Below are 25937 nucleotides of genomic sequence, written 5' to 3'. Positions count from 1 at the left end.
TTACTTTAAATAATAACCATGTTCCAGTCCCTTTACAGGATTGCAAACAGATTCTCTTTCACATGTATTTCTGAATATTACCTGGTATGTTCAGCATTCTCAATTTGGAGGCTATAATTTAAAGCAGCATAATAATTAACAAAGTGTTTTAATTTTTTTAATCTCGGTAAGGAAAATAGCAAGGACATTACCTTCGAGTCAGCTGACATGTTATCCTGGAAATGTATTTTTTTTTGTTAAAGGGCAGAATTACAATTGGCTGCTACTGGGCATTGAAGCTCCAGCTCACTCCACTAATACTGACCTAACGCCAACATTAAATAACACCATTTATAATTGCTGCTTACTGAAGTTTCCTGTAATATTATGCTGAGACATAGGTGAAAACAGACATCACCTGGCCTTTGGCTTAAGCACACCCACTGTTTAGTCCTTCCCCAGCACATGGACCATTAAATGATGGCAAAAACATTTCATAAGTTTAACAAATCAAGTCTGTTTTTGTCATTGCCACAAAGCACAATCTACATTCATCATAGGATCATAGAAGTGCTCCTACACAGAAGGTTGTTCAGCCCACAGTGTTTGCACCAGTTCTCTGAATGAACATCACAGGTCAGTGCAATTCTCCTGTCGTTTCCTCATTGGATGACTGTTTAAATAGAAACATTGTCCTTTTGAATGACTGAATTGACTCTGCTTCCACCGCACTTCCAGGCAGTCCAACCTAAATACAAAGATTTTCTCCCCCGGCATTTCACTTGCTTCTTTTGCAAATCTGTGCCCTCTGGTTCTTGATCTTTTTACAAATTGGAATAATTTCTTCCCGTTCATCCAACCTCCGTCTGTCAGATCTCCTCTTGCCTTTTTCACTCTATCTATCCTTATAGCTGAAATTTCTATTCCGTGGAACAATTCTTGCAAATCTCTTATGCACTCGTTCCACTGTGTTCATGTCCTTCCTCTCGTATTGTGCCTAGAACTACACACAATACTCCAGCTGAGGGCTAATAAGCGTCAAGTATAAGTCCAACATCATGTTATTGTTCTAGTACTCCCTAGGCCCAAATTAATAAGGCTCAGGATATTGTTTGCTTTATTACAGTTCTCTCCGCCTGTACCATCATGTTCAATGATCTGTGCACATGTGCACACTCATGCTGCTGTGCTCCTGCACCTCTTTTAGAATTGCATCCTTTATTTTATATTGTTCTTCCTACCAAAATCCATCACCTCATATACATTGCATCGCTTCACACTTCTATGTAGTACCTTTAACAGAATGGAATACCCCGAGGCACCTCACAGGAGTATTACAAAACTTCACACCAAACTACATTAGAAAGTATTATGACAAATGACCAAAAGCCTAGTCAAAGAGGTAGGTTTCAAGGCAGATTGTAAAAAAGAGAAGCAAGGTGGAGAGGGTTGAAGAAATTGGGTTGACGAGGGGCAGACGGAATGGTCCAGAGCTTGAAACATGTCATTAATGCAGCATGTAGATTGTTGAGCATGGAAGAATACTCTAAGGATTAACCACAGTAATGTCTAGGAACAAGGATGACTGACTTGAATCATTTACAACCACCTTCCTTTGGTGCTAGGCATGATTCTAATCAGTGGAAAGACTTTCCCTGATTCCCACTGACTTGTGTCTTGCTAGGGTTCACAATTCCATATTCAACCAAATGCTGTGTTGATGTCATGATCTAAGAGTGATTGTCCATGATTGAGCTGATTAAAATTTGGGGTGTGCTAAAAACCAGAATTGGAGCATGACAGTCATCTGAGGGCTGTAGGACTGCAGAAGGTTACAGGGATATGGAAACCATTTACTAAGTGGAAAATTTTAATATCAAGGCATTGCCAGATTAGGATTGTGCACATGTGAATAAATGAATGGAACATTATGTGAGCAATAATAGGGAGGAGGATGGGAGGCCAGTCAGGAAGGTATTAGAAAAGTCAAGTTTAGAGCTTTAGAAAAAGGTTCATGAAAGGTTTCAGCAGTGGTTGAGTCAAAGTAAATGAGGAGCTGGTAAATGTTACAGAAGTGCAGGTGATCTTAGTAATATCACAAATATGTAGTTATAAGCTCGTCTAAAAGCCAGATATGAACTGGTCCGAATCAAACACAGACAGTTGCTAGGGAACAGAGTTTCAAAGATAACATCCTAGATCTTCTCGATATTTAGCTGGAGGGGTTTCTGCTCATCCAATACTAGATAACTGATAAGCAGTATGACATATCAGAGATGCCAGAGGACAGACATATTTGTCCACATTTAAACTACAAATCAATACCACCATTTACTGTCAGTATAATCATCTGTGTTGGTTAGTGCCCTCTGGGTTACTGCCTTCTGTCTCACTGACAGTCATTTATCAATTATTAAATAGTCTGTGAATCAGTGAAGATCTGAAACTGCTCATAACCCTATTTCTTGCTCTTCTGTTCTTCCTAGGACTAATTTATAAATGTTGTCATTGTAAGTGTTTGCCATTTCCTGATATGATAGCATCAACTTGCAACAGTAAAACAAGAAAAGGAAATGACCACATTTAAACAAGAACAGTTGTCTCAAAGCAGTCCAGCTGACACAAGTGCTGTATTTTGACACTGACTTTATTATCAAACCTGCCGATAAGGGAGACACCATTGACATCGGGCATACTGACCTCTACCAGGCAGATACTTTCTCCGATCTCCCTCTGGACCGTAATATCAAACACTGAACATCACACAGTTGTTTCCAGAACTGTCACTGACCACATTTCCTCTGGAGATCGCTACTTCACAACAAACTCCCCACCTCAGACTCCTAACCCCACACAACCCGCTTCTACCTTCTTCACAAACAGAAGTGTCCTGGCATTCCAACTTCGCCCTGTCCCACTGAACTTGCTTTGTCCTAGTTTGATTCTATTTTTCTACCCTTATCTAGTCTCTTCCCACTTTCATTCATAATTTTTCTGACACTTTATGTTGGTTCTACAATTTCCAGGGTTTTGGCCCTAGCCATGGATGTGTAATCCCTCTACACAGTCTAAGGACAACCAGCTCTTCTTTGAAATGGGAGTTGACTTGTTCCCAACCAGCTCCTTCGCCTGGCTAAGCTCATTCTCACTTTGAACAATTTCTCCTTTAACTTGTTTCACTTTCTCCAAGTAAAAGGTGTCGTTATGGGTATGGATCCCAATTATAACAGCAAAATACTAAAATAAAAAAACAAGTGCTGGAGAAACTCAGCAGGTCTTGCAGCATCTGTAGAGACAAAAACAGAGTTAACCTTTTCAGTCCAGTATGACACTTCTTTGGAACTCTTTTCCTAGTAAAGACAATAGGGTTCCCCTCATCCTCACTTCCACCCAGTGGAAGCTAATGCATTCAAAGGATCATTCTCTGCCATTTCTGCCATCTGCAGCACCAAACACTTCTTCCCCTCCCCTCTACTGTCAGCATTCCACAGAGATGGTTCCTCCACCTGACCCAGGTCCACTCCTCCATCACTGCTAACACTTCCTTACCTTGCCCACCTCACACCATGGAGCCTTCCCATGTAATCTCACACAGTATAACATGCTGTTTTCCCTGCTCCCTTCTCACTGTTCATCAGTATTGAATGCATAGTAGCACTTTTCCAAATGGATAAAGTGCTGCAATGAATCTCAACAGTTATACAAAGCTAGTGAATGTAATGGTTACATTGTGACCGAACAGAGTTCTGTGCCCAATCGTCGGACATAGAACAGTGCAGCACAGCACAGACCCTTCGGCCATTATGTTGTGCCATCCTTTAATCCTACTCTAGGATCAAACTAACCTACATTCCCTTCATTTTACTATCATTCATGTGCCTATCCAAGAGCCACTTAAATGCCCCTACTGTCCTTAAAGTATCTGACTTTACTCCCACTGCTGGCAGTGCATTCCACGCATTCACCACTCCCTGTGTAACAGACCTACCTCTGACATCTCCCCTAAACCTTCCTCCAATCACCTTAAAATTATGCCCCCTCATGATAACCATTTCTGCCCTGGTAAAAAGTCTCTGGCTATACACTCTGTCTATGCCTCTCATCATCTTGTACATCTTTATCAAATTATCTATCATCCTACTTCTCTCTAAGAGAAGCCTTGGCTCCCACAACTTTGTTTTCATAAGACATGCCCTCCGGTCCAGGCAGCATCCTAGTAAATCTCCTCTGCACCCTCTCTAAAGGGCTTCCACATCCTTTCCATAGGGGCATGGATAGGGTAAATAGGCAAAGTCTTTTCCCTGGGGTTGGGGAGTCCAGAACTAGAGGGCATAGGTTTAAGGTGAGAGGGGAAAGACATAAAAGAGACCTAAGGGGCAACCTTTTCACACAGAGGGTGGTGCGTGTATGGAATGAGCTGCCAGAGGAAGTGGTGGAGGCTGGTACAATTGTAACATTTAAAAGGCATCTGGATGGGTATATGAGTAAGAAGGGTTTGGAGGGATATAGGCCGGGTGCTGGCAGGTGGGACTAGATTGGGTTGGGATATCTGGTCGGCATGGATGGGTTGGACTGAAGGGTCTGTTTCCATGCTGTACATCTCTATGACTGTATGACCAGGACTAGACACAATATTCCAAATGTGGTCTAACCAGGGCTTGATGGAGTTGCAGCATAACCTCCTGGCTCTTAAACTCAATTTCCCTGCTTAATGAAAGCAAACACACTATATGCCTTCTTAACCTGAGCAACTTGGGTGGCAACTTTGAAGGATCTATGTATGTGGACCCAAGATCCCTCTGTTCCTCCAGTGAAGAATCCTGCCTTTAACCTTGTAATCTGCGTTTGAATTCGACCTTCCAAAGTGAATCACTTCCCACTTTTTCCAGGTTGAATTCCATCTGCCACTTCTCAGCCGAGCTCTGCATCCTGTCAAAGTACCATTGTAACCGACAACAGCCCTCCACACCACTCACAACCCCACCAACCTTTGTGTCATTGGCAAACGCAATAACCCACCCTTTCACTTCCTCATCCAAGTCATTTATAGAAATCACAGAGAGCAGAGGTCCCAGAACAATCCTTGCGGAACACCATTGGTCATCAAGCTACAGGCTAAATGCTTTCCAAAGACCAATGGGCCAATCAATTCTGTATCCAGATAGCCAAATTTCCCTGTATCCCATGCCTCCGTAATTTCTGAATGAACCTTATCAAACGCCATGCCAAAATCCAGATACACCACATCCACTGCTCTACCTTCATCAATGAGTTTTGTAACATCCTCAAAGAACTCAATAAGGCTTGTGAGACACAATCTGCTCTTCACAAAGCCATGCTGACTGTCTCTAATCAAACTATGCTTTCCCAAGTAATCATAAATCCTGTCTCTCAGAATCCTCTCCAACAATATACCCACACCAACATAAGACTGACTGGTCTATAATTCCCAGGGTTATCCCCACTCTCTTTCTTGAACAAGTGATTAACATTTGCCACCCTTCAATCATCTGCAATCCACAATCATTGCAATAAAACTTATAATGCAGCAACTAACTATTGCAAATGAAAGAATAGGGTTTTCTTTTATATTTCAAAATCTGTCAATTGAAGAATTCTGGGAGCTGGTGACTAGACTTTTTTTTGTGTGTTCCCCACTTAGAGCTGTACACTGCCCACAGTTCATGACCCCTCCAAGTTGTCACAAACCAGTATGCCTCTAGAAGGGGCTTGATTGCACAAAAGTTGTAGTAATGGGACGAGTCAAACATTAACCACGCTAACAACCTGTGCAATGAAGCTGGTATCTGTGGGCGTGCTGCATGTCGGCAGGCTGGCCATACCCTCACCCCACGTCAGCAGCAACTGCTGCAATCGGGGATGGGGTAGTAATCATAGGATCAGGTCACATGGATCAGTTTTAAAAGGGTACCTCATTCAGCTCAATTCAATGAAAACCTGGGCAATAAAATACTCACACTATATAACCTTTTCGAAGGCAAAATGCTAACTATTAGTCTGGAAGATTATTTTCCACCAAACAAAGAGCTAATTATCGTGCACAGCTTGGAAAGTGATGTAGATTTTGCAGGAAAGTGCTCAGTCAATCTTCACCAAAAGCACAAGGTAAACATTCACCTGCCAACTCCATATCCTTCTACCCTCTCCGAAACCTTCAGGGATTCTCCTCCTCTGTATCTCTGAAATTCCTGAAGAGATGTTAATTCCTCAACATATTGCTTCTCATTCATTTCATAATCTCACAATCCTTCATTCTGAGGGCGAGAATACTCTCCCACCATTCACTTCCTTGTTAATTAACATATCGAACTATGAAGTCAGCATTTTTACTGGGTACTTTATTGAATATAATAGAATTGAATTTTCTAATCGTGCCCGTTGATGTATTCATTAAAGAATATACAAGATCAAAAAACCTCAAAAACTCAGCCAAATACCTGTGGATGAAATGTGTTTTTTTTAAAAAAGGTATTCTTGCATAGGATGCAGGCTTTGTGAACTAGGCCAACATAACTACCCTTGAGAAAGTGATGGTGAGCCTCCTTCTTGAATTATTTCCAAGTCACGATAGTGTGCGGCTTGGAGATGAACATGCAGGTATAAGTGTTCCCATTAATCTGTTTCCTCTGTTTCTCCAGGTAGCAAATTTGGAAGGTGCAACCGAAGAAGCCTTGGATGAGTTGTTGCAGTACATCTTACAGACAGTACACACTGCTGTGTTAGCAGTGAAGGGAGTGAATGTTAAGGTGGTGGATGTGGTGCCAATTAGATAGGCTGCCACATTATCGAGTGTGCACCCCCCAGTAGAGTTTGCTGCACAGATATGGAGGGTTTCATCTTGTGGGAGTCCTGACTGTGGATAGATGGGAAGAATTTGACAGTCCAAAGTTAAACAACTGAGTTTAACAGTTGGCCACATTGAGTACCAAAGCAAGTAATTATGTCACCAATGCTAAATTATCTGATTACCCCTGCAGCTGCTAGTGACAATTAATGAACCTACTTGTGCTGTAAGCTTTCCTCAAAGATTTGAGTCAAGATCTCAGAATTCCGTGTCATTGTGGGAGCAGCACTACCACAAGGATCCCAGCAATTCAGAAAGAAGACCCACTAATATTACTCCATAATAAATCAAGTTTTCACATTTTTAATGTAGAAGATAATCATCATAGTGTGTTAGTATTAATCTGATCCTTCAACACCCTCAAAGACCCTCCCCACTGTAATGGATCAACCATAATCACTGATAGACAATGTTCTGAAGAGTAAAGGGAACATTGGGCTGTTGGGTGCCACAATGTAACGGGGCACATGCATCATCTGCAATGCAAGGACATTTACAGTTTGGCTAAAGTAGACTGTTACACATTTGCAGTGGGCGTATTATCCAATTGTCACTGATTAAATAACCAAGGGAAACTGAACCACACTTTGATGGCATGAACAACATCCAACACACTTTGCAACAAATGTGAGATCCGCTAACTGAGGGCCAGGCGACCAGGAGGGCTGTACCCGCTCATGGTATTAAATGTTCTGTTGCTACTGAGCCCCTCCACACCAAAAAGACTTGATTGATAAGGGATTGTAAGCCTCATCTGTTTACAAGGCAGACCAAATCCATCAGCAGTAAGGTCTCTGGAAAAACTCTGTAACACAATTCTAAGATGGAAAAATTCAAACAAGATTTGTTTTGTGGACCCAATGCTAAAATGCCACCTTTTACTAAAGCAGACAGGTTTAGACTGAGTAACCCTGTTAAATGTACAAAATGACAAATTTGGCAAGATTTTTCATACTTGGAACAAAATTATAATTGGCACAGGAATATATTTCCTTCAACTGGATAAGTAATTGGAAACAGATCATTTCACCACCACCTCCCACCATTTTCATTTTCACTTGCACATTCTTCTTCACTTACTTCCGAAGGACAGCAATCTCATTCTCAATGCTGTTCTCCTTCCCCTCCAGGGCTTTCTTGGGGATACACTTAATTGCGACCAGTTTCTGAGTCCGCTTTTCCTCAGCAAGGACCACTTCAGAGAAGGCACCCCTGGAAAACAAAAAGCAGATACAACAGCATTTTAGAGCTATACAACACCAGTCATTCATTCCTCAACAGTCATGGTGGAGAAAATGAAGAGACGGATCTTGAACAAAGCCCCAGTTAACCACAAGAAAACTCACTTAATCATGAGGCAGGAAGGAGTGTTACATTAAAGCAGGGGTGTAAACACAGCATTCTTGAGTATTTGACTTCTACGGGGTAATTGGTACTCTGCCACTGCAGAGCATATTATGAACCAGAGGTAAATCTCCTGTAAAAAGCCTTGAAGTTAGGCAAGAAGCTGTTTCCACTGGCAGAAGGGTCAGTAATCAGAGGAGATTTTAAGACTATAAACACAGCGAGTCTCCATGATCTGGAACACATTGCTTGAAAAATAATGGAAAGAGATGCAACAACTTGCCAAAATGGCTTGGACACACACATGGAAAAGAGTCACTTGCAAAGCTACGGAAAAAGAGTGGGGGTGCGGAGTGAGATTAATTTGATATTTCTTTGTCAAACACTCAACACAGGTACAATAGGCCAAAACAGCCCTTTTCTGCGCTGTATGACTCTGTTGAGACATCCTAGCAGTTGGCAGGCAAAGTGAATGGGGCAAGCCACTGCATGTACAGGTTGTCACTACATAGGTAGATTTCAATGGAATGAGAATGAAAAATACACTGGTAGGAATGCTGGGTGGATGGGCTGTTGTGACATCCTATAGTTGAATGAACCAAAGTTACTAACTGTCCAATCACACATTACAAAATGGTCACTTGGGTGAGGCAGCAAAACTGTTAGAAAGCAACATGAGACAGCACCTCCGTGAGAAATTTAATTTTCAAAATAATGTCTTCTTTTGCATATTCATATACCGCAAAATGTAAAGAGAAGAGGAATTACCCAACTTCCCACAGTCATGTAAACAGCAGATAGCTGCCTCTTCATCATTTTGGTCAGATATATGGTTAAGGCAAGGAGATTAATGTTGAGTGATTCTCACCAGATAGTTACTCAAAATGTGGTATAAAGACACTTGCCTTTCACTTGCTAACATAACAAACTCTAAATTCTCGACTGTGTGTCTAATGTTCAAGTATATTTACATGCGAACATAAGAGGTAAAATTAATAAGTTTGCAGATGACACCAAAATTGGAGGTGTAGTGGACAATGAAGAGGGTCATCTCAGATTACAACAGGATCTGGACCAGATGGGCCAATGGGCAGAGAAGTAGCAGATGGAGTTTAATTTAGATAAATGCGACGTGCTGAATTTTGGGAAAACTTAGCAGGACGTATACACTTAATGGTAAGGTCCTAGGGAGTGTTGCTGAACAAAGAGACCTTGGAGTGCAGGTTCATAGCTCCTTGAAAGTGAAGTCGTGGGTAGATAGGATAGTGAAGAAAGTGTTTGGTATGTTTTCATTTATTAGTCAGAGTATTGAATACAGGAGTTGGGAGGTCATGTTGCGGCTGTACAGGACATTGGTTAGGCCACTGTTGAAATATTATGTGTAATTCTGGTCTCCGTCCTAACGGAAAGATGTTGTGAAACTTGAAAGGGTTCAGAAATGATTTACAAGGATGTTGCCAGGGTTGGAGGATTTGAGCTATAGGGAGAGGCTGAACAGGCTGAGGTTGTTTTCCCTGGAGCATTGGAGGCTGAGGGGTGACCTTATAGAGGTTTACAAAATTATGAGGGGCATGGATAGGGTAAATAGGCAAAGTCTTTTCCCTGGGGTGGGGGAGTCCAGAGCTAGAGAGCATAGGTTTAGGATGTGAGGGGAAAGATATAAAAGAGACCTAAGGGGCAACTTTTTCACACAGAGGGTGGTATGTGTATGGAATGAGCTGCCAGAGGAAGTGGTGGAGGCTGGTACAATTGCAACATTTAAGAGGCATTTGGATGGGTATATGAATAGGAAGGGTTTGGAGGGATATGGGCCGGGTGCTGGCAGGTGGGACTAGATTGGGTTGGGATATCTGGTCAGCATGGACGGGTTGGACCGAAGGGTCTGTTTCCATGCTGTACATCTCTATAACTCTCTGACATGGTTAGGAACATGGGACTGGGATATCACAGTAATTACAGAAACATGGCTCAGGGATGGACAGGACTGGCAGCTTAATGTTCCAGGATACAAATGCTACAGGAAGGACTGAAAGGGAGGCAAGAGAGGAGGAGGAGTGGCATTTTTGATTAGGGATGGCATTACAGCTGTACTGAGGGAGGACATTCCTGGAAAAACATCCAGGGAAGTTATTTGGGTAGAACTGAGAAATAAGAAAGGGATGATCACCTTATTAGGATTGTATTATAGACCTCCTAATAGTCAGAGGGATATTGAGAAACTAGTTTATAAGGAGATCTCAGTTCTCTGTAAGAATATTAGGGTGGTTATGGGAAGGGATTTTAACTTTCCAAACATAGACTGGAGCTACCATAGTGTTAAGCGTTTAGATGCAGAGGAATTTGTTAAGTGTGTACAAGAAAATTTTCTGATTCAGTATGTGGATGTACCTACTAGAGAAGGTGCAAAACTTGACTTACTCTTGGGAAATAAGGCAGGGCAGGTGACTGAGGTGACAGTGGGGGAGCACTTTGGGGCCAACGACCATAATTCTATTAGTTTTAAAATAGTGATGGAAAAGGATAGACCAGATCTAAAAGTTGAAGTTCTAAACTGGAGAAAGGCCAATTTTGATGGTATTAGGCAAGAACTTTCAAAAGCTGATTGGGGCAGGTTTTCGCAGGTAAATGGATGGCTGGAAAATGGGAAGCCTTCATAAATGAGATAACGAGAATCCAGAGAAAGTATATTCCTGTTAGAGTGAAAGGAAAGGCTGGTAGGTCTAGGGAATGCTGGATGACTAAAGAAATTGAAGGTTCGGTTAAGAAAAAGAAGGAAGCATGTCAAGTATAGACACGATAGATCAAGTAAATCCTTAGAAAAGTATAAAGGCAGTAGGAGTATACATAAGAGGGAAATGAGGAGGGCAAAAAGAGGCCATGAGATAGCTTTGGCAAATAGAGTTAAGGACAATCCAAAGGGTTCTTACAAATACATTAAGGACAAAAGGGTAACTAGGGAGAGAATAGGTCCTCTCATAGGCAGCTTTTGTGTAGAGCCGCAGGAGATGGGGGAGATACTAAATGAGTATTTTGCATCGGTGTTTACTGTGAAAAAGGTAATGGAAGGTATAAAATGTAGGAAAATAGACAATGACATCTTGAAAAATGTCCAATTGACAGAGCAGGAAGTGCTGGATGTCTTGAAACGCATAAAAGTGGTTAAATCCCCAGGACCTGATCAGTTGTACCCTCAAACTCTGTGGGAAGCAAGGGAAATGATCACTGGGCCTCTTGCTGAGATACTGGTTATCATTGATAGTCACAGGTGACGTGCCGTAAGACTGGAGGTTGACTAACGTGGTGCCACTATTTAAGAAAGGCAGTAAGGACAAACCAGGGAACTATAGACCAGTGAGCCTAACGTCGGTGGTGGGCAAGTTGTTGGAGGGAATCCTGAGGGACAGGATGTACATATATTTGTGTTTCCATGCTGTACATCTCTATGACTCTATGGCTAATTGAGAAAGCAAATAGTATGTTAGCTTTTATTATAGAGGGACTGATAAATAAGAGTAAAGTAGGATTACAAGGATTTATATAGGACCTTGGCGAGACCAGGAAGTAGGACAGAAGTCTCAGGGACTGGTGCGCTGCAACACCACCCTTCACTCCCTCAGAATCTAAGTACAGTAGGTCTCCTACAGCCCCAAGATCAAGGTGTATGGCACTGGTGTATTCCCGTTTTTTGAACTCTGGGTGAAATCACATCTGTGATACTGCAAATAGTTCTGGGTGTTTTGGCCCAAGAAAACTTTATTTGCCTCAGTGGAGTGCAACGATTCACTAGTCTGATACTGGGAATGAGGGAACTGTCCTATGAGCAGCACATGAGTAGACTAGGCCTCTGCTCTCTCGAGTTGAGAAAAATGAAGGGTGATCTCTTTGAGATATAAGATTCTTAAGGGACATGATTGGGTAAATACTGGGAGAATGTTTATCCCGGCTGGTGAATTTAGAACAACATGATCACGAGGACAGGGTAGACCTGAAAGGAGGTGATAGTTCTTCACTCACTTGTTATTCAATGCAATTCTCTACTGCAATGGGCTGTGTTGCTGAGTATGTTCAAGTCAGAGGTCAGTAGACTTGCAAAAGATTTAAGGGAATATGGGGATGGTGTGGCAATGTGTGTAGCTGACATAGAGAAACAGCCATAATCTTGTTGAAAGGCAGAGCAGACTCGAAGAACCCCATAACCAGGAAAAGTGATTAATGTAATTCTGCTGTATCGGCATGGCTCATATTATATTAGCAGAGAAATGAGTTCAAAGTTTGTGCGAAGATTTGAAATGAGTGAAAAATATGGATGCTGCCACAGAGTTGAAGAACAGGTGTAGAAGCAACATGAGCATTGGGTGAATTTTCACATACCATGCTTGCTACCATTAATATTCATCCTATCTAATGATGGTTACAAATAACTGGCCTCTATGTTTCATGTGGAAGTTCAGTACAAATTTGCTTTGCTGCCACTGCTACAGCTTAAAACATTCTGGAATCCTCATTATAAACCAGTAAGTGTCTCCTGCTGTGATATCTATAATCTACACCGCTCGTTAAAAGGCACCTCGTGGCTCTTTGCAACAGACTGATATTAAAAGTAGGCAATGTAATGATGCTGTCAGTGCCAGGAAGGATCAAACTGACATGTCACACAGCAAAAGGGGTGATGGAGTTTCTAATTTTCAGAAAACTCTTCGGCCTCACATTTATTCCATATCATTGCCAAGAATATTACCCGCTACAAGAGGGTTAGCTTCTGAGGGTCAAGGACTTGACTCTTGTTCCAAATGGACATTTCTGGTACAAGAACATGATCAGCCTTCAGAGTTGCATGGAGGAGTCTTCTTTGACTTGTTATAAAGAAAAGCCATCTATAACAAACTGCAGTCAATACAATGTACTTAAAGAATAGGAATGCAGGTAAGGACTAGATGTGGTTAACCCTCTTTCTCATTTGAACAGTGCCTGGACAATTTTGGTTAATCTTCTTCTGGCTTTAAGCAGATCAGCTTTCCACTTAAACCAGGGGAGCGGCTGAGAGCAGCCACCGAATTTTCTAACAGTGCTGCTGATGCCAGGGAGTACCTCTGGCTAAACAGTGTCAAATAGGAGATGTAATTTTTATTTGCTTGTTTTTTGTAGGGTGTAGCTGGCTGGCAAGCATTTATCACCCATCCCTAGTTGCCCTTGAGAAGGTGGAGGTGGGCTGTCTTCTTGAACTGCTGCAGTCCACCTGCTGTGGGTTGACTCTCAAATGTCATTAGAGAGGGAATTCCAGGGTTTTGACCCAGTGACAGTGAAGAAACAAGGATATATTTCCAAGGCAGGATGGTGAGCAGCCTGGAGGAGGACGTGAAAGTAGTGGTGTTCCCATTTATCTGCTGCCCTTGTTCTTCTAGATGGAAGTGTTTGTGGGTTTGGAAGGTACCGTCTGAGAATCTTCGGTGAACTTCTGCACTGTATCTTGTAGATGGTACACATAGCTGCTACTGAGTGTCAGTGGTGGAGGGAGTGGATGCTCGTGGATGTAGTGCCAATCAAAATGGGCTGCTTTGTTCTGGATAGCGTCAAGCTTCTTGAGTATTGTTGAAATTAATTCAATAAAAGGGGAACTGAACGTAACATCTTTTACTTCAAAATGATGAAACCACCGCTTTATTTTGAGATCATTCCTTTTTTTTTAAACGATTCTGGCAGATAAAATTCCCTTGAAAGATGAGCTCAGAGGGTTAAACCCAGTGAGGTCTGGCCAACCACAATTTGAATAAAATTGTTAGGGGGCAGCAATCTCGTCTTCAATGCAGCTGCATCACACCATACATCTGTAGTGAAAACGATCTTAGCTTCACTTTATTGTCCATGTTGAATGGGTATGGATCACTGTTGTCTCTAGAAGCTGTCCAAAACAATTTACTTAATGCATTCAATTTGTACTAAACAAGATGATATTTGATGATTAAACTCCAAAATTGTTTTATTACAAGTATTGTGATTCAATCTGAACTTAAAGAGAGAAGCAGCAGGGGTGTGAGAGAAACGAGGTGGAAAAAGGTCAAGGTACTTAAAATTCCCCAACATTCTTAAGATATAATCTTAACATCAATTGGTCTTGATGGACCAAATCGGAATGCGGTTGCCCGTCCTTGTATTTCTGCTGATGTTGTAACACCAATTTAGTTATCTGACTCACAGCAAGTTTCACAATTCCAGCTACATATTAGAGAACATAAATATTTCAAGCACATCAATACTCATGGTAACCTAGTTATCTGGGGTCAAATTCAAACTGATTTAACAAGAGTAAGACAAAGGTGCTTTATTTCAGACAAAGGTGGATCTGCTAATGAAGTCTGAACCATGCACACAGCATAGATTATAAACTGATAGTTGTTTTATTAGGTAAAGAATTGAAGGTTACAGCATCAAGTTAGGAAAACAGAATTAAGGTACAGATCAACTAAGATCTCTTCAAAGATAATTAGGCCTGAGAAATTTAATGGTTCAGTCCGCTTCCTAAATTGCATCTTTTTTTACTTTTTCATGCAATGTAATGGTCATTGGAAAAGCCAACATTTGTTGCCCATCGTTAATTGCCCTTGAACTAAGTAGCTTGGTAAAAACAATGACTGCAGATGCTGGAAACCAGATTCTGGATCAGTGGTGCTGGAAGAGCACAGCAGTTCAGGCAGCATCCAACGAGCAGCGAAATCGACATTTTGGGCAAAAGCCCTTCATCAGGAATAAAGGCAGAGTTTGCTCGGTCTGGCTTACGGCCGAAACATCGATTCTCCTGCTCCTCAAATGCTGCCTGACCTGCTGTGCTTTTCCAACACCACACTCTCGACTCTCATCTCCAGCATCTGCAGTCCTCACTTCCTCCTAGCTGATTTCAACCCTACTGCGAAGCCTCTTCCAAGGACGCCTCTCAGAGAAGTTCTCCTCTCAGCTCAATCCTGATGAAGGGCTTACGGCCGAAACATCGATTCTCCTGCTCCTCAAATGCTGCCCGACCTGCTGTGCCTTTCTAGCACCATGCTCTCGACTCGGTCATTTCAAAGAACAGTTAACCACATACAGTGGACCTGGAGTTACACATAAGCCAGGAGCAGGTGAGGATGGCAGAATTCCTTCTCTAAAGGAGCTTAGGAAACCATATGGCTTTCTACAACAATTGGTAATGGTTGCATGGTCACTATTACTGGAACTGGCTTTCACTTCCAGAGATCATTACTTGAATTTAAACTCCACTATTTGCCTTAATTGAATTTGTAGCCATGTCCTCAGAACACTAGCTTGTAGGCCTCTGGATTGCTACCTTCATCACATACCACCAGGCACTGTCTCCCTAACTTTGTAGGATGCCTCAGTTTTCTATGTTTAAGATCAAGATTCATCTGGTGAGAAATCCTCAATTTTTGTAGATGTTTGGATTCCAAGGCCATCACGATATATAGTGTTATTGCAGGAAGATGGCGTTGAGATAGATCAGGCTCGAAGCACCAAATGGTCTACTATTTTTAAGTGAAGGGAGAGCGCAAGGTCTCCATGACATCTCCTCCTCACACCTCTCCAGAAAGCAGCCAAAGGCAAACCAGTGAAACATTCATGCTTCACTCACCTGCAATGGAAAGAAATTGTACCCCATAGCAAGGGACAGAACTGTTATCTCAGGCTAATGATTCAAAATAAGCAACGAAGGGAGCTGCTTGACATGAGTTTGGCACGAAAACCACCTTGATAATGTTCTAACTATTTCTGTCAGAGTGAAGAATGAAAGCCAGAGAAATCCACTGCTAACATTCACATCAATACATCCACAGGTCTCACATTTCACACAGCAGATCATAGAGATATCCAAGTCATCGATATTGAACTCAACTCACCACTACACATTTAAGCTCATTAGTAGGACCATCCTTTAACTACAAATGGCCACAAATAAGATGCTAATTAATTCTTCTTTTTTCCCCAATTATCTAAATATTTTGATACCAGAAAGTGAAACTTGTTTAACTGAATATCATTTCTATTAGTAGGCAAATTTGTAATTGGCTGCAACAAGCTAAAGTAGCATAGATGCCAAACAGATTACAGTACCATTCATGCCCTAACAAGGCTGTGTGGGAAGAATGCACATTTTTGGCTCTTCGATATAGATTCTTTCTTTAAAAAATGCCAGCCTCAAATGTCATCCAACTGGATACTTTGTTTTGCTGCAGCAACTTTAATACTCAAAACAGAAGTGTTAAAATATCTGTTTTGCATTTTTGAATTCTGAAGGGAGATCAAACAATCCTGAAGAATTCAAACTGAATAGCTCAAGGTCTAGCGCAGGCTCAATTTGAAAGAAATTGCATTCAAGAGAGGCTGCATGATTAAAAATGTTAAAATAAAGTGCTCGCTCAATTTGTAAGTAAAGGTTTGGCTGGCGGGGGAGGTAAATTGGACTGTCCCCACACCAAAATGGCGCAGGCATTATGATGCTCAATTAACCATCGTCACTTCAATGTAACAACAACTTAGAGCTGCCTGATCATCTAATTTATTGATGTACATCCAGAGCCTTGTTGACTGTCCCTCAATTCAAGAATGATGTCGACGCAGAGTTGAAAGTTTCTGTCGTGGGTGTTCACGTGAGTGAACAGCGCTACCCTCCACCCATAGATTTGGGACAGCATCCTGCTAAGTACTGAATTCACTTGCTTTTCTGTCTCTGCTATGCCTCATCATCTTTAACTAACTTGCTGCAGTTTTTCGAAGAGGTAACAAGTAGGCTCGATGACAGCAACGGCTGTTGATGTGGTACACATGAATTACCAGAGGGCATCCGACACAGTGCCCACAACAGACTTGTGAACAAAGTTTTAGATTATGACATAAATGGGACAAGGCAACATAGATACAAAATTGGCCGAGTGATAGTAAACAGAGAGGAATAGCTAATGGATACTTTTCAAGCTGGAACAGGGTGTGTAGTGGAGTTCCCCAAGGATCAATATTGGGACCCTTGCTTTTCCTGCTGTATGTATTAATAACCTGAACCTTGGTGTGCAGGGACCAATTCCATAGTTTGCAGATGACACAAAAACTTGCAAGAATTGTAAGCTGTGAGAAGGGCAGTGTGGAACTCCAAATGTGCATAGGTGGAGTTGGAAGATAGATGAGGTGGAGAGGTGATAGATTTTGGGAGGAAGAACATTGAAAGACAATATAAAATAGGAGCTGAATTCTAAAGAGGATACAGAATCAGAGAGTCTTGGGTGTGTATATGCACAGAAGATAACAGGACGGGGGAGAGAACAGTCATTAAACCATACAATGCTCTTGGCTTTATTAATAAAAGGACAGATAGCAAGAGAAAGGAGGTAATGATGAACTTGTACAAGACACTTGTAAGGCCTCAGCTAATGTAATGTGCATAGTTGTGGGTGCCACATTTTTATAAAGAGGTGAATGCATCAGAGAAAGTCATAGAGTCATACAGTACAGAAACAGACCTTTCAGTCCATCTCGTTCATGCTGACCAAATTTCCCAAACTCACCTGCCGTTGGCTCATATCCTTCTAAGCCATTCCTATTCATGTACCTGTCCAAATGTCTTTTAAATGCTGGAACTGTACCTGCATCTACTACTTCCTCTGGTTTATTCGATATGTGAACCACCCTCCGTGTGACAAAGTTGCCCCTCAGGACACTTTTAAATCTTTCTCCTCTCACATTTGGGAAGTTTGCCAGTCATTGCTGAGGAGCATGGCGGATATCAGCACTAACTTAGCAAAGGGCTTGGTGTTGGAGTTCATCCTGTCCAGCATGGAAGGAGAGGTCAGCTCCATTTGAACACTTATGGATCCAACAATGACACAGCATTCAATGGCCATTGAGGCAGAATGAGTTGACAAATGTCGCAGTAAACATGCAAGTCAGGAGCAGGAGTAGACCATTGTCCCCTCGAGCCACCTCTGCCATTCAACAAAACCATAGCAAACCTGATGACGGCTTCAACTCTACGTTCCAGTCTACCCTCAATAATATTTGGCTGCTTTGTTCGTCAATGACCCAACCTTCACCTCTTGCTGGGTAAAAAAAAATTACAAAGACTCAATCCTCAAAAAAAACCAAAAATCCTCATATCAGTTAAAATTCAGTAGTTTCCCACTTAAGACTATTTCTAAGGTATTTACATCTTAAATAAAAAGACCAAAACTACACACAGTACTCCAGATGTGGCCACACTGGGCTCTATGTAATTATAACTAAACATTCCTCCATTTAGATTACACTTCCTTGTAATAAACAATAGCATTCCATCAGACACCCAATAGCCGAGTGAGGTAGAAGGTTTCAGCAATGCCAGCGTGGCTCTGGATTTGTGTCAGTAGGCCTGAAATTTGTTCTCCGCTCCTGCTACTCCATCAACCCTCTGCTCTCTTCTGTTGTGTATCAGCTCAAAGAGGAGGCAGTGTACATTTAAAACATCCCAGGCCAGAGAACATCCTCCAAGGCCACTTATACTCTCCTCACCTTCAGGTCAGCAGCCTTCCAACAGCAACTCAGCAATCCCTGGAGTAAAACTGTGTGGGAGCAATAAGACAGACAAAGGCACCCCCAAGACAAGCAGCAAGGAGACAGTAGCTGATGTTGTACATAATTTAGAATGATTTTATTCATAAATTCAATTTGGAAGGTCTATTCTGGGATGGCTTTTCTTTCTCCATTGCGGTTGTAGTGATATCCAGTGACGGGGAAGATAAACTATGGGGTTGTTAATAAATGCGGATTGGGAGTGGCAGATATTGCATGTTCTCTTGAATACTTCATTGGCTGTGTGGGCAGTTAGGGGCTGTCTAGGATGATGCTTCCCTTTGTCTTCTTTCCCTTCAGTTACGCCAGTGGCAGGGACTGTCCCTTCCCAATGACAGCAGACAGCAGACCAGCACAAATTTTGACAATTGCTCTGCCACATTCTAGACTGAAGAAGCATTGTTCCAGCCATCGATGGCCAGGTGAACACATTTTCTGTGCGCGTGTGAGCCCCACACCCAGAGTCAGATTCATCTGCCATGTTGTCAGTGGATCTCTCTCAGCACTCAGTAGCCATTCTTTGTATCAGCACAGTGGCTCAAATGCAGCTGGCACAGTGGTTTATCCCAGAATGAGAGCTTCCTGACCGCTGTTCATGGACAAGACACTCACCTGCTGTCTACCGACACCAGCCCAGCCTACTTTACTCATCCTTGGACAGTTAGATTGCAAAACATTGCCAATATCTTCTGCTCCAGCCTGCAAGGAGCCAGATTTATAAAAGGTTATATTGCCACAGCCACTGGTAGTGCAGTGCTTATTCAACTTTGAGATTGGAGATGTGGCTTCAGCAGGTGACAAATGTCAGTGAGCACATTCTTACAAGAGTATAAACATCCTCCACCTTCCACCTCACTGAGGTGCAAGTAGCAGATGTGCTCCCTGAACACACCAGATGGATATGACTGCTAGCTGAATGCCCCCCTCGTCCTCCTCCTCCTCACCCTCTTCCAGCAGTCTGTCCTGCTCTTAGTGACCTCTAAGTTCTCCAGGTCATGCTCAATTTCAAAGGGAAGACTGACTAGTTTGCCCATGCCTGGAAGTAAATAGCTTGTAAAAATATCAGTGAAAACTCCTTCAGCAGTTACCACATCACTCTCATGTGACTCAAACAGCTACAGAAAGCATTGAATATTTGTGGAACTATAAGAGCTAAAAGAAGCAGGCCAATAGCTAGTCTGCAAGTATACTTGGTAAGTCACTTTAAATAGCACCACTGGCTGGGCCTTTCTGCTGTTGAACTAATTTTCATTAATGTATGACAATGCATTTGCTGGAACTCCAAATGTCAATGGCACCAATCAACCTGTCTGCTCAGTGCTGAACACTCATCAGGGGACATTAATGTCATCACGAATACGATATCTGGCACAATTTGGCCACAAGCACCATTCGTCATACTTGAAGAGAAAGGGGCTAACAAACCCAACTGTTCACCTTTGGCATCCCTGAAGATGAATGCAACAAAAGTAAGTGACTAAATAAAGTCAGAAGGACTTAATATAAATGATGTTGTTTATTTTCAGGATGGAAATATATTAGTGAAATATTATTTCGAAGAACTGGATAACTAGACAATTGCCCACCACTGGGTAGCCCTAGTTCATTGTGCAGCAGCATGTGCCAGATATCGTATTCATGATGACATTAACGTTCCCTGGTGAGTGTTCAGCACTGAGCAGGCAGGTCATGACAGGCTGATTGGTGCCATTGATACACTGGAGTTCCAACTAATACATTGTCATCCATTAATAAAAATTAGTTCAACAGCAGAAAGGTGGGGTGAGAAAGAACATGCAAATCGTGAGAAAGTCATGAGTCAAAAGTGAGAGAATGTGAGTGATAGAATGCTTCAGAGAGAATGCTTCAGAGAGAAAGAAACTAAATGGGAATTCAAGAAAATTGAAATGGCAGCCAGATAGGCAGAGCATTATTGGCACAGGCTGGAGTTAATTGCCCATAGTCCCTCAGTGTATGCACTAGAGAAGGTATGCATGAGAAAGGCATACATGAGCTGTGTTACTGTTGCATATAGTAACATAAGATGAAAGTGTTAATCAGAGCTGTTGCTGCTATATCAACCTTGAGTTCCCAGCTGTGCAAATTTCAGAAGTAAACCTCCCCAGGCTGCTGGAATAGTCAAATCCTGGTGCTAATTATTTTAGTACTGATGCAGAATTATATAATAAGATTCATTCAACTGGTTTCAGCAGTGCTGTTTTAACGAGCAGTAGGTTTCCACGGACAACTTTGTCATTCACCAGCTAGGTTAAAAATTCCTTCTCTGAATGATACCATCAGCTGTCCTACAAACAAGCAGGTACTAAGAATGGATCTTCTCAAAATATTTAAGTAGTCAATTAAACAGAACACTAAAATACAGTAAAGTCAGAGGCAAAACCCATCATAAAAGGCCAAGCAAGACTTTAATATAAATCAGGTAAAAATGTCAGAAAAGGTTAGGTTAATTAGAACAAGAAACTGGATAGTGAGATGATTCCTTACTGTATCATTTCATTTCTGTATACTTGACCCAATTGTTGATTCTGAGGGTACAATTTTTGACACTTGCATAAAAATAGCTTAATGCAGAGTCTGCGTTTATCCTGGGGCACCATGTCTCTTTTGTTCCTGAGTTTGCTTATTTTTGGCCATCCAATCCTTAGCGTGAGAAGCATTCAGAAAGTAAACAAAGTGCCAAAACCCACAGGGTGAGAGAGCTGAAAGGTGGAATTTGGGACTGAAAATCACTTATTTGGCCAACATAGACATGAGGGGCTAAATGTCCTCCTTCGGTGTCAAAACTCTTCCTATGTTTCGAAGATCAGTTGATCTGTAAATGCCACTTACATTAGGTTCAGCGTGCCCAGTAGGGTTCTCTCAGTAGCTAGTTTATTTTTCGAGTGATTCTGTATGACGACTGAACACCAGCCAGCAGTGTGCCTGCAGTGTCTGTTAGTTCACTGGATCCTTTCTATGACCATTGCAATGATGTTTTATTCTGATTTCTTGCTTACTTTGCTGCTTTAATTTAGTTTGCTGTATCAGATCATTTTCTATGAAACATATAGCTTAGATGAACTACCTGCAAAGATTTTTCTTTTATTCCTTCACAGGATATGGGCGTCACTGGCCAGGTCAACATTTATTACCTGTCCTAAATTGCCCAGAGGATAATTAAGTGTCAACCACATTGCTGTGGATCTGAAGTATTGTATAGGCCAGACCAGGGAAAGCAGTTTCCTTCCCCAAAAGGACATTAGTCATCAGTAAACTTCAAATTCCAGATATTTATTGAATGTGTTGATTTATTGGTCATCATTAGACTCTTAATTCCAGATTTTTTATTGAATTCAAATTTCACAATCTGAACATTACCAGGATCTCTGAGTTAATAGTCTAAGAATAATACCACAAGGCCACTATCGTGACTGTAACGTGGTCAGTCAAGTGAACCTCATAGAATGTGAGATTGCTGATTGAGGCTGTCAACCTCGTCCAATCAGGGAGCCCTGGCTGACAGATATAAAAACAGGAGTGTCAGAGGTTCTGCTCACTCTGAGAGCTGGCTCTAAGGAAACCAGACCAGTGTCAAGTACTATGTATGTGTAAATAAAGGATGACTGTGTGAAGGAATACTGGCCTCTATGGAGTTATTTCAGCCATCACCTCCCCATTGTTGTGGTAAAGCAAAACACAATACTTTTTTGGAGATGTCATTTTTCTGTGTAGATAAACTGTCTCATCAGGACACAGGATTGTGGGCTGCTTTGAGGTGGACATTGATTAAATAAGACAACTTTAAAGGGTAAAGGGAGTGATAAATGATGCAGAAATAGCATCGAGAAATGGCACACATTAATCCCCCTTCCATACAGTAAATTCCAACTTTTCTCAAGAGAAAAATAGACAAAGGCTAGAACATTGTGAAATGCTAGCCTGGGGAAGGTTGGGACTCATCAGTTCAAAAGAAAACACAAGAGCCAAGAAAAAGCTCACAGGATGTTGGAGGAGGAAAGATCTGCAGTTTAAAGGCAGCTTTTTGACAGCTCCCATTCAGTTAGCTGACAGATTGTTTGCTCAGTGTTCCCAAAGGTCCTCCTACTTCCACACATCACTAATTTCTTAAGAAAAAGTACTGAGAACAGGTACTGACATTGTGCACTGGTGTAAAACAGAGAACTGGCAGCTGATTTTCAAATCGGAGAAATGTATAAAGGACGGCTGATTCATCATTGCTCATCTTATACTGTCTTCTATTCCTTTTCTCTTTCATTTGATCCTCCCCCTCCTCAAATACACCCATGCTATTAATCTCAATGATTCCTTTGAAACACTTGCAAAGAAAACAGGATGGGTAGCAAGGCAGAAAGGTCTAGAGAAAGTGTTTTAGAGACACTAGGAAAGAAAGTTGAAGACTTTGCCACTGAGGAGAGGTATAGCTCCAGAGATGTAAAGAGGTAAGAAGCAGCCAGCAGAAATTAGTGTAAGCTAGTGTACAAGGTGAAGGTAGGAAGGGACAAGGCTGGGGAGGTGCCTTTTTAAATCAGGGTTTGAATTTAATGCAGGATGCAAAGAGGAGTGGAAAACAGAGCCAAATGAGGTTGAAAAAGACATGGAAGGAGATAAAGAACAATATAATTCTTAGATAGTTTGTTCAAGTGAGATACAATGTTTGGGAGACGTAATGAAGGTAAAATAAATATAGATGAGGTAAAAGGAATGGACATGGATAGTCTTGTGACAAATAGGATGCAAGTTCAGCTCATGGCTGAACATGATTCAAAACAGGTGCAAGCATTCAGGAGGAATGATGCAACAGTGAATCATGTTTGAATTTTTGCTAAATGGGTAATTTTTTTTGTTGGTTTCAATCATATTGTAAATCAAGGTAAATAATTTAAGTATTCAGCAATTGGACACATTACAGTTAACTCACTATATTGGAATCGTTACCTTCATTATACCTCCCAAACACTATCTCACCTGAACAAGCTGAGAATGGACTACCTCTTTTTGCCCTTCCATACTTTTTTCACATGAACAACAGCACAGACTAAATGGAGAGTAAAGTTTCAACTACCCTGACCCAATAATATGCTTTCAACATTACCTTCGATGAGTAAATTGCACTACACTAAGATGAATTTTCCATTTCAGAGGTATTCTTGGGACTCAATGAGATCATCAGTTCAGAACCCAATTAGAGGCAGCTTTACATTGTGGACTTACATCTACTAACATAGGTTCACACCATCTGCAGGTACAGTATATATGCAGAATGAATCAGTATGTAAGTGACAACTTATTGTCAGAGGAAGATAGCTCCAGGCTTTCTTGAGATGGAAGCTCAACGAATTTTGGCTCAGAAGCAAGTCAGGCCTCAACACCCAACGTATAGCTCACCAATTTAGCACTGTTATAGAACAAAAATTATTTTGTGATAATGCTAAAAGCAGCGTAGGTTAATTTGAGAAATGACCCTTTCAAATAGAAGAAAAAATTTGCATCCCTTCAGTCTGCAGAGGATTCAAACTCAGGTCTCCTACATGAAAGGTTGGTATACAAATCCACTGAGTCACTCCCCACTTCAACACGACTAAATTCAACCAGTATCACAATAATACAATTAGCTGTCGTTGCAAAGACCAATTGAATTTTATTGAACTCTCTCTCTCATTGTAACAAAATAATTTCTCGCTTTCGCAGTCATCAATACTTCTCAATACTCATATTCTTTCCTTACCATTAAAATTGATGTGAAAACTGTTAATGCATGATCCCAAGCATTTAAACTGGCTGTCTCTATGAAGTGAGCTGAAAATATGTTGCTGGAAAAGCGCAGCATGTCAGGCAGCATCCAAGGAGCAGGAGAATCGACATTTTGGGCATGAGCCCTTCTTCAGGAAAAGAAATGTCTCTATGAAGTGCAAACACATGCTTTATCTTACATTCAAGTACCTACCCACATGCTGAGTCCATTAAATATTCGTTGTATGTGTAATTATAGACATTCTTGAATTTCACCTCAGGATTTTGAACATTATATTAAATGCATCAATCTTTATCCTCACTCTACAGCATCTGAAACTATTCAAGATAGGTATAAGACACTGGTGCAAGTTGCTTCTCTCTGCAACTCTGCAACAATGGAAGTGAAAACAATATTTCAATTATTTGATATCATAGAGGTGTACAGCACAGAAGCAGGTCCTTCAGTCCAATTCATTCATGTCAACCAGATACCCTAAATTAATCTCATCCCATTTGCAAGGTCTATATCCCCCTAAACCCTTCCTATTCATATACCCATCCAGATGCATCCAGCAGCTCATTCCATACATGCAGCACCCTCTGCATAAGAAAGCTGTCCCTTGGGTCCCTTTTAAATCTTTCATCTCTCACCTTAAACCTATGCCCTCTAGTTTTGGCCTCCCCTGTGCTGGGAAAAAGACCTTAACTATTCACCCTATCCATGCCCCTCATTATAAAATCTCACCCCTCAGCCTCCGACACTCCAGGGAAATTAGCCGCAGCCTATTCAGCCTCTTCCAATAGCTCAACCTCTCCAAACCAGGCAACATCCCTGCAAATCGTTTTTGAATTTATTCAAGTTTCATTACATCTTTCCTATTATGCAGAGACCAGAAATGAATGCAGTATTCCAAATGTGGGAAACATTCTGTTATATTCTAGGTGAATGTGAAACCGTTGAGTATGAGTGAGACTTGACTTCACCACAAAGTAGCAGGCTGCACAGCTCTGCCTGTCGTTCTTTACAAAGCAGATTCAGTGAAACTGCTTTCATTTCTTTCACGTGTTAACAAACAGCTTTACCTAACCATAATTTCACTCTGAAACATTATCCAAAAATGGAGCTGCGTTTCATTGCAACATGAGTCGGGCTCATGAATTCCAACAGACATAGATTGCAATCTTACGGCCTACACTGTGAGAATGAGAGCTATGACAGAAAGCTGCATTTCAATCGAAATAATAAGACCAGAAACACTAAGTCAGTTCTATTTTAATCACAGTAAGAATTCATTAAAATTGAAAACAAGCGTGCAAATCAACTTTTCTAAAAGCAATACCATTGACCGAGGGTTCACAAACTGCGAGGGACAGGAATATGATAAGAAACTAGCTTCCCTAGAAACCAATA

General features: G+C 41.4%; 1 protein-coding gene across 1 annotated transcript in view; it reads right to left on the bottom strand.

Moving 5' to 3' along the window:
- The window catches only part of LOC132822284 (calcium/calmodulin-dependent protein kinase type 1-like), a 197027-nt gene that overhangs the window by 72554 nt on the left and 98536 nt on the right, over nt 1-25937 (bottom strand). Inside the window, exon 3 of the mRNA XM_060835460.1 lies at nt 7925-8056. Within this exon, the coding sequence (XP_060691443.1) occupies nt 7925-8056 (132 nt within the window). The remainder of the gene's footprint in view (nt 1-7924; nt 8057-25937) is intronic.

This window comes from Hemiscyllium ocellatum, chromosome 14, assembly GCF_020745735.1.
Source record: "Hemiscyllium ocellatum isolate sHemOce1 chromosome 14, sHemOce1.pat.X.cur, whole genome shotgun sequence".
NCBI classification, from domain to species: Eukaryota; Metazoa; Chordata; class Chondrichthyes; order Orectolobiformes; family Hemiscylliidae; genus Hemiscyllium; species Hemiscyllium ocellatum.
This window is presented reverse-complemented; position numbering and strand designations above follow the sequence as displayed.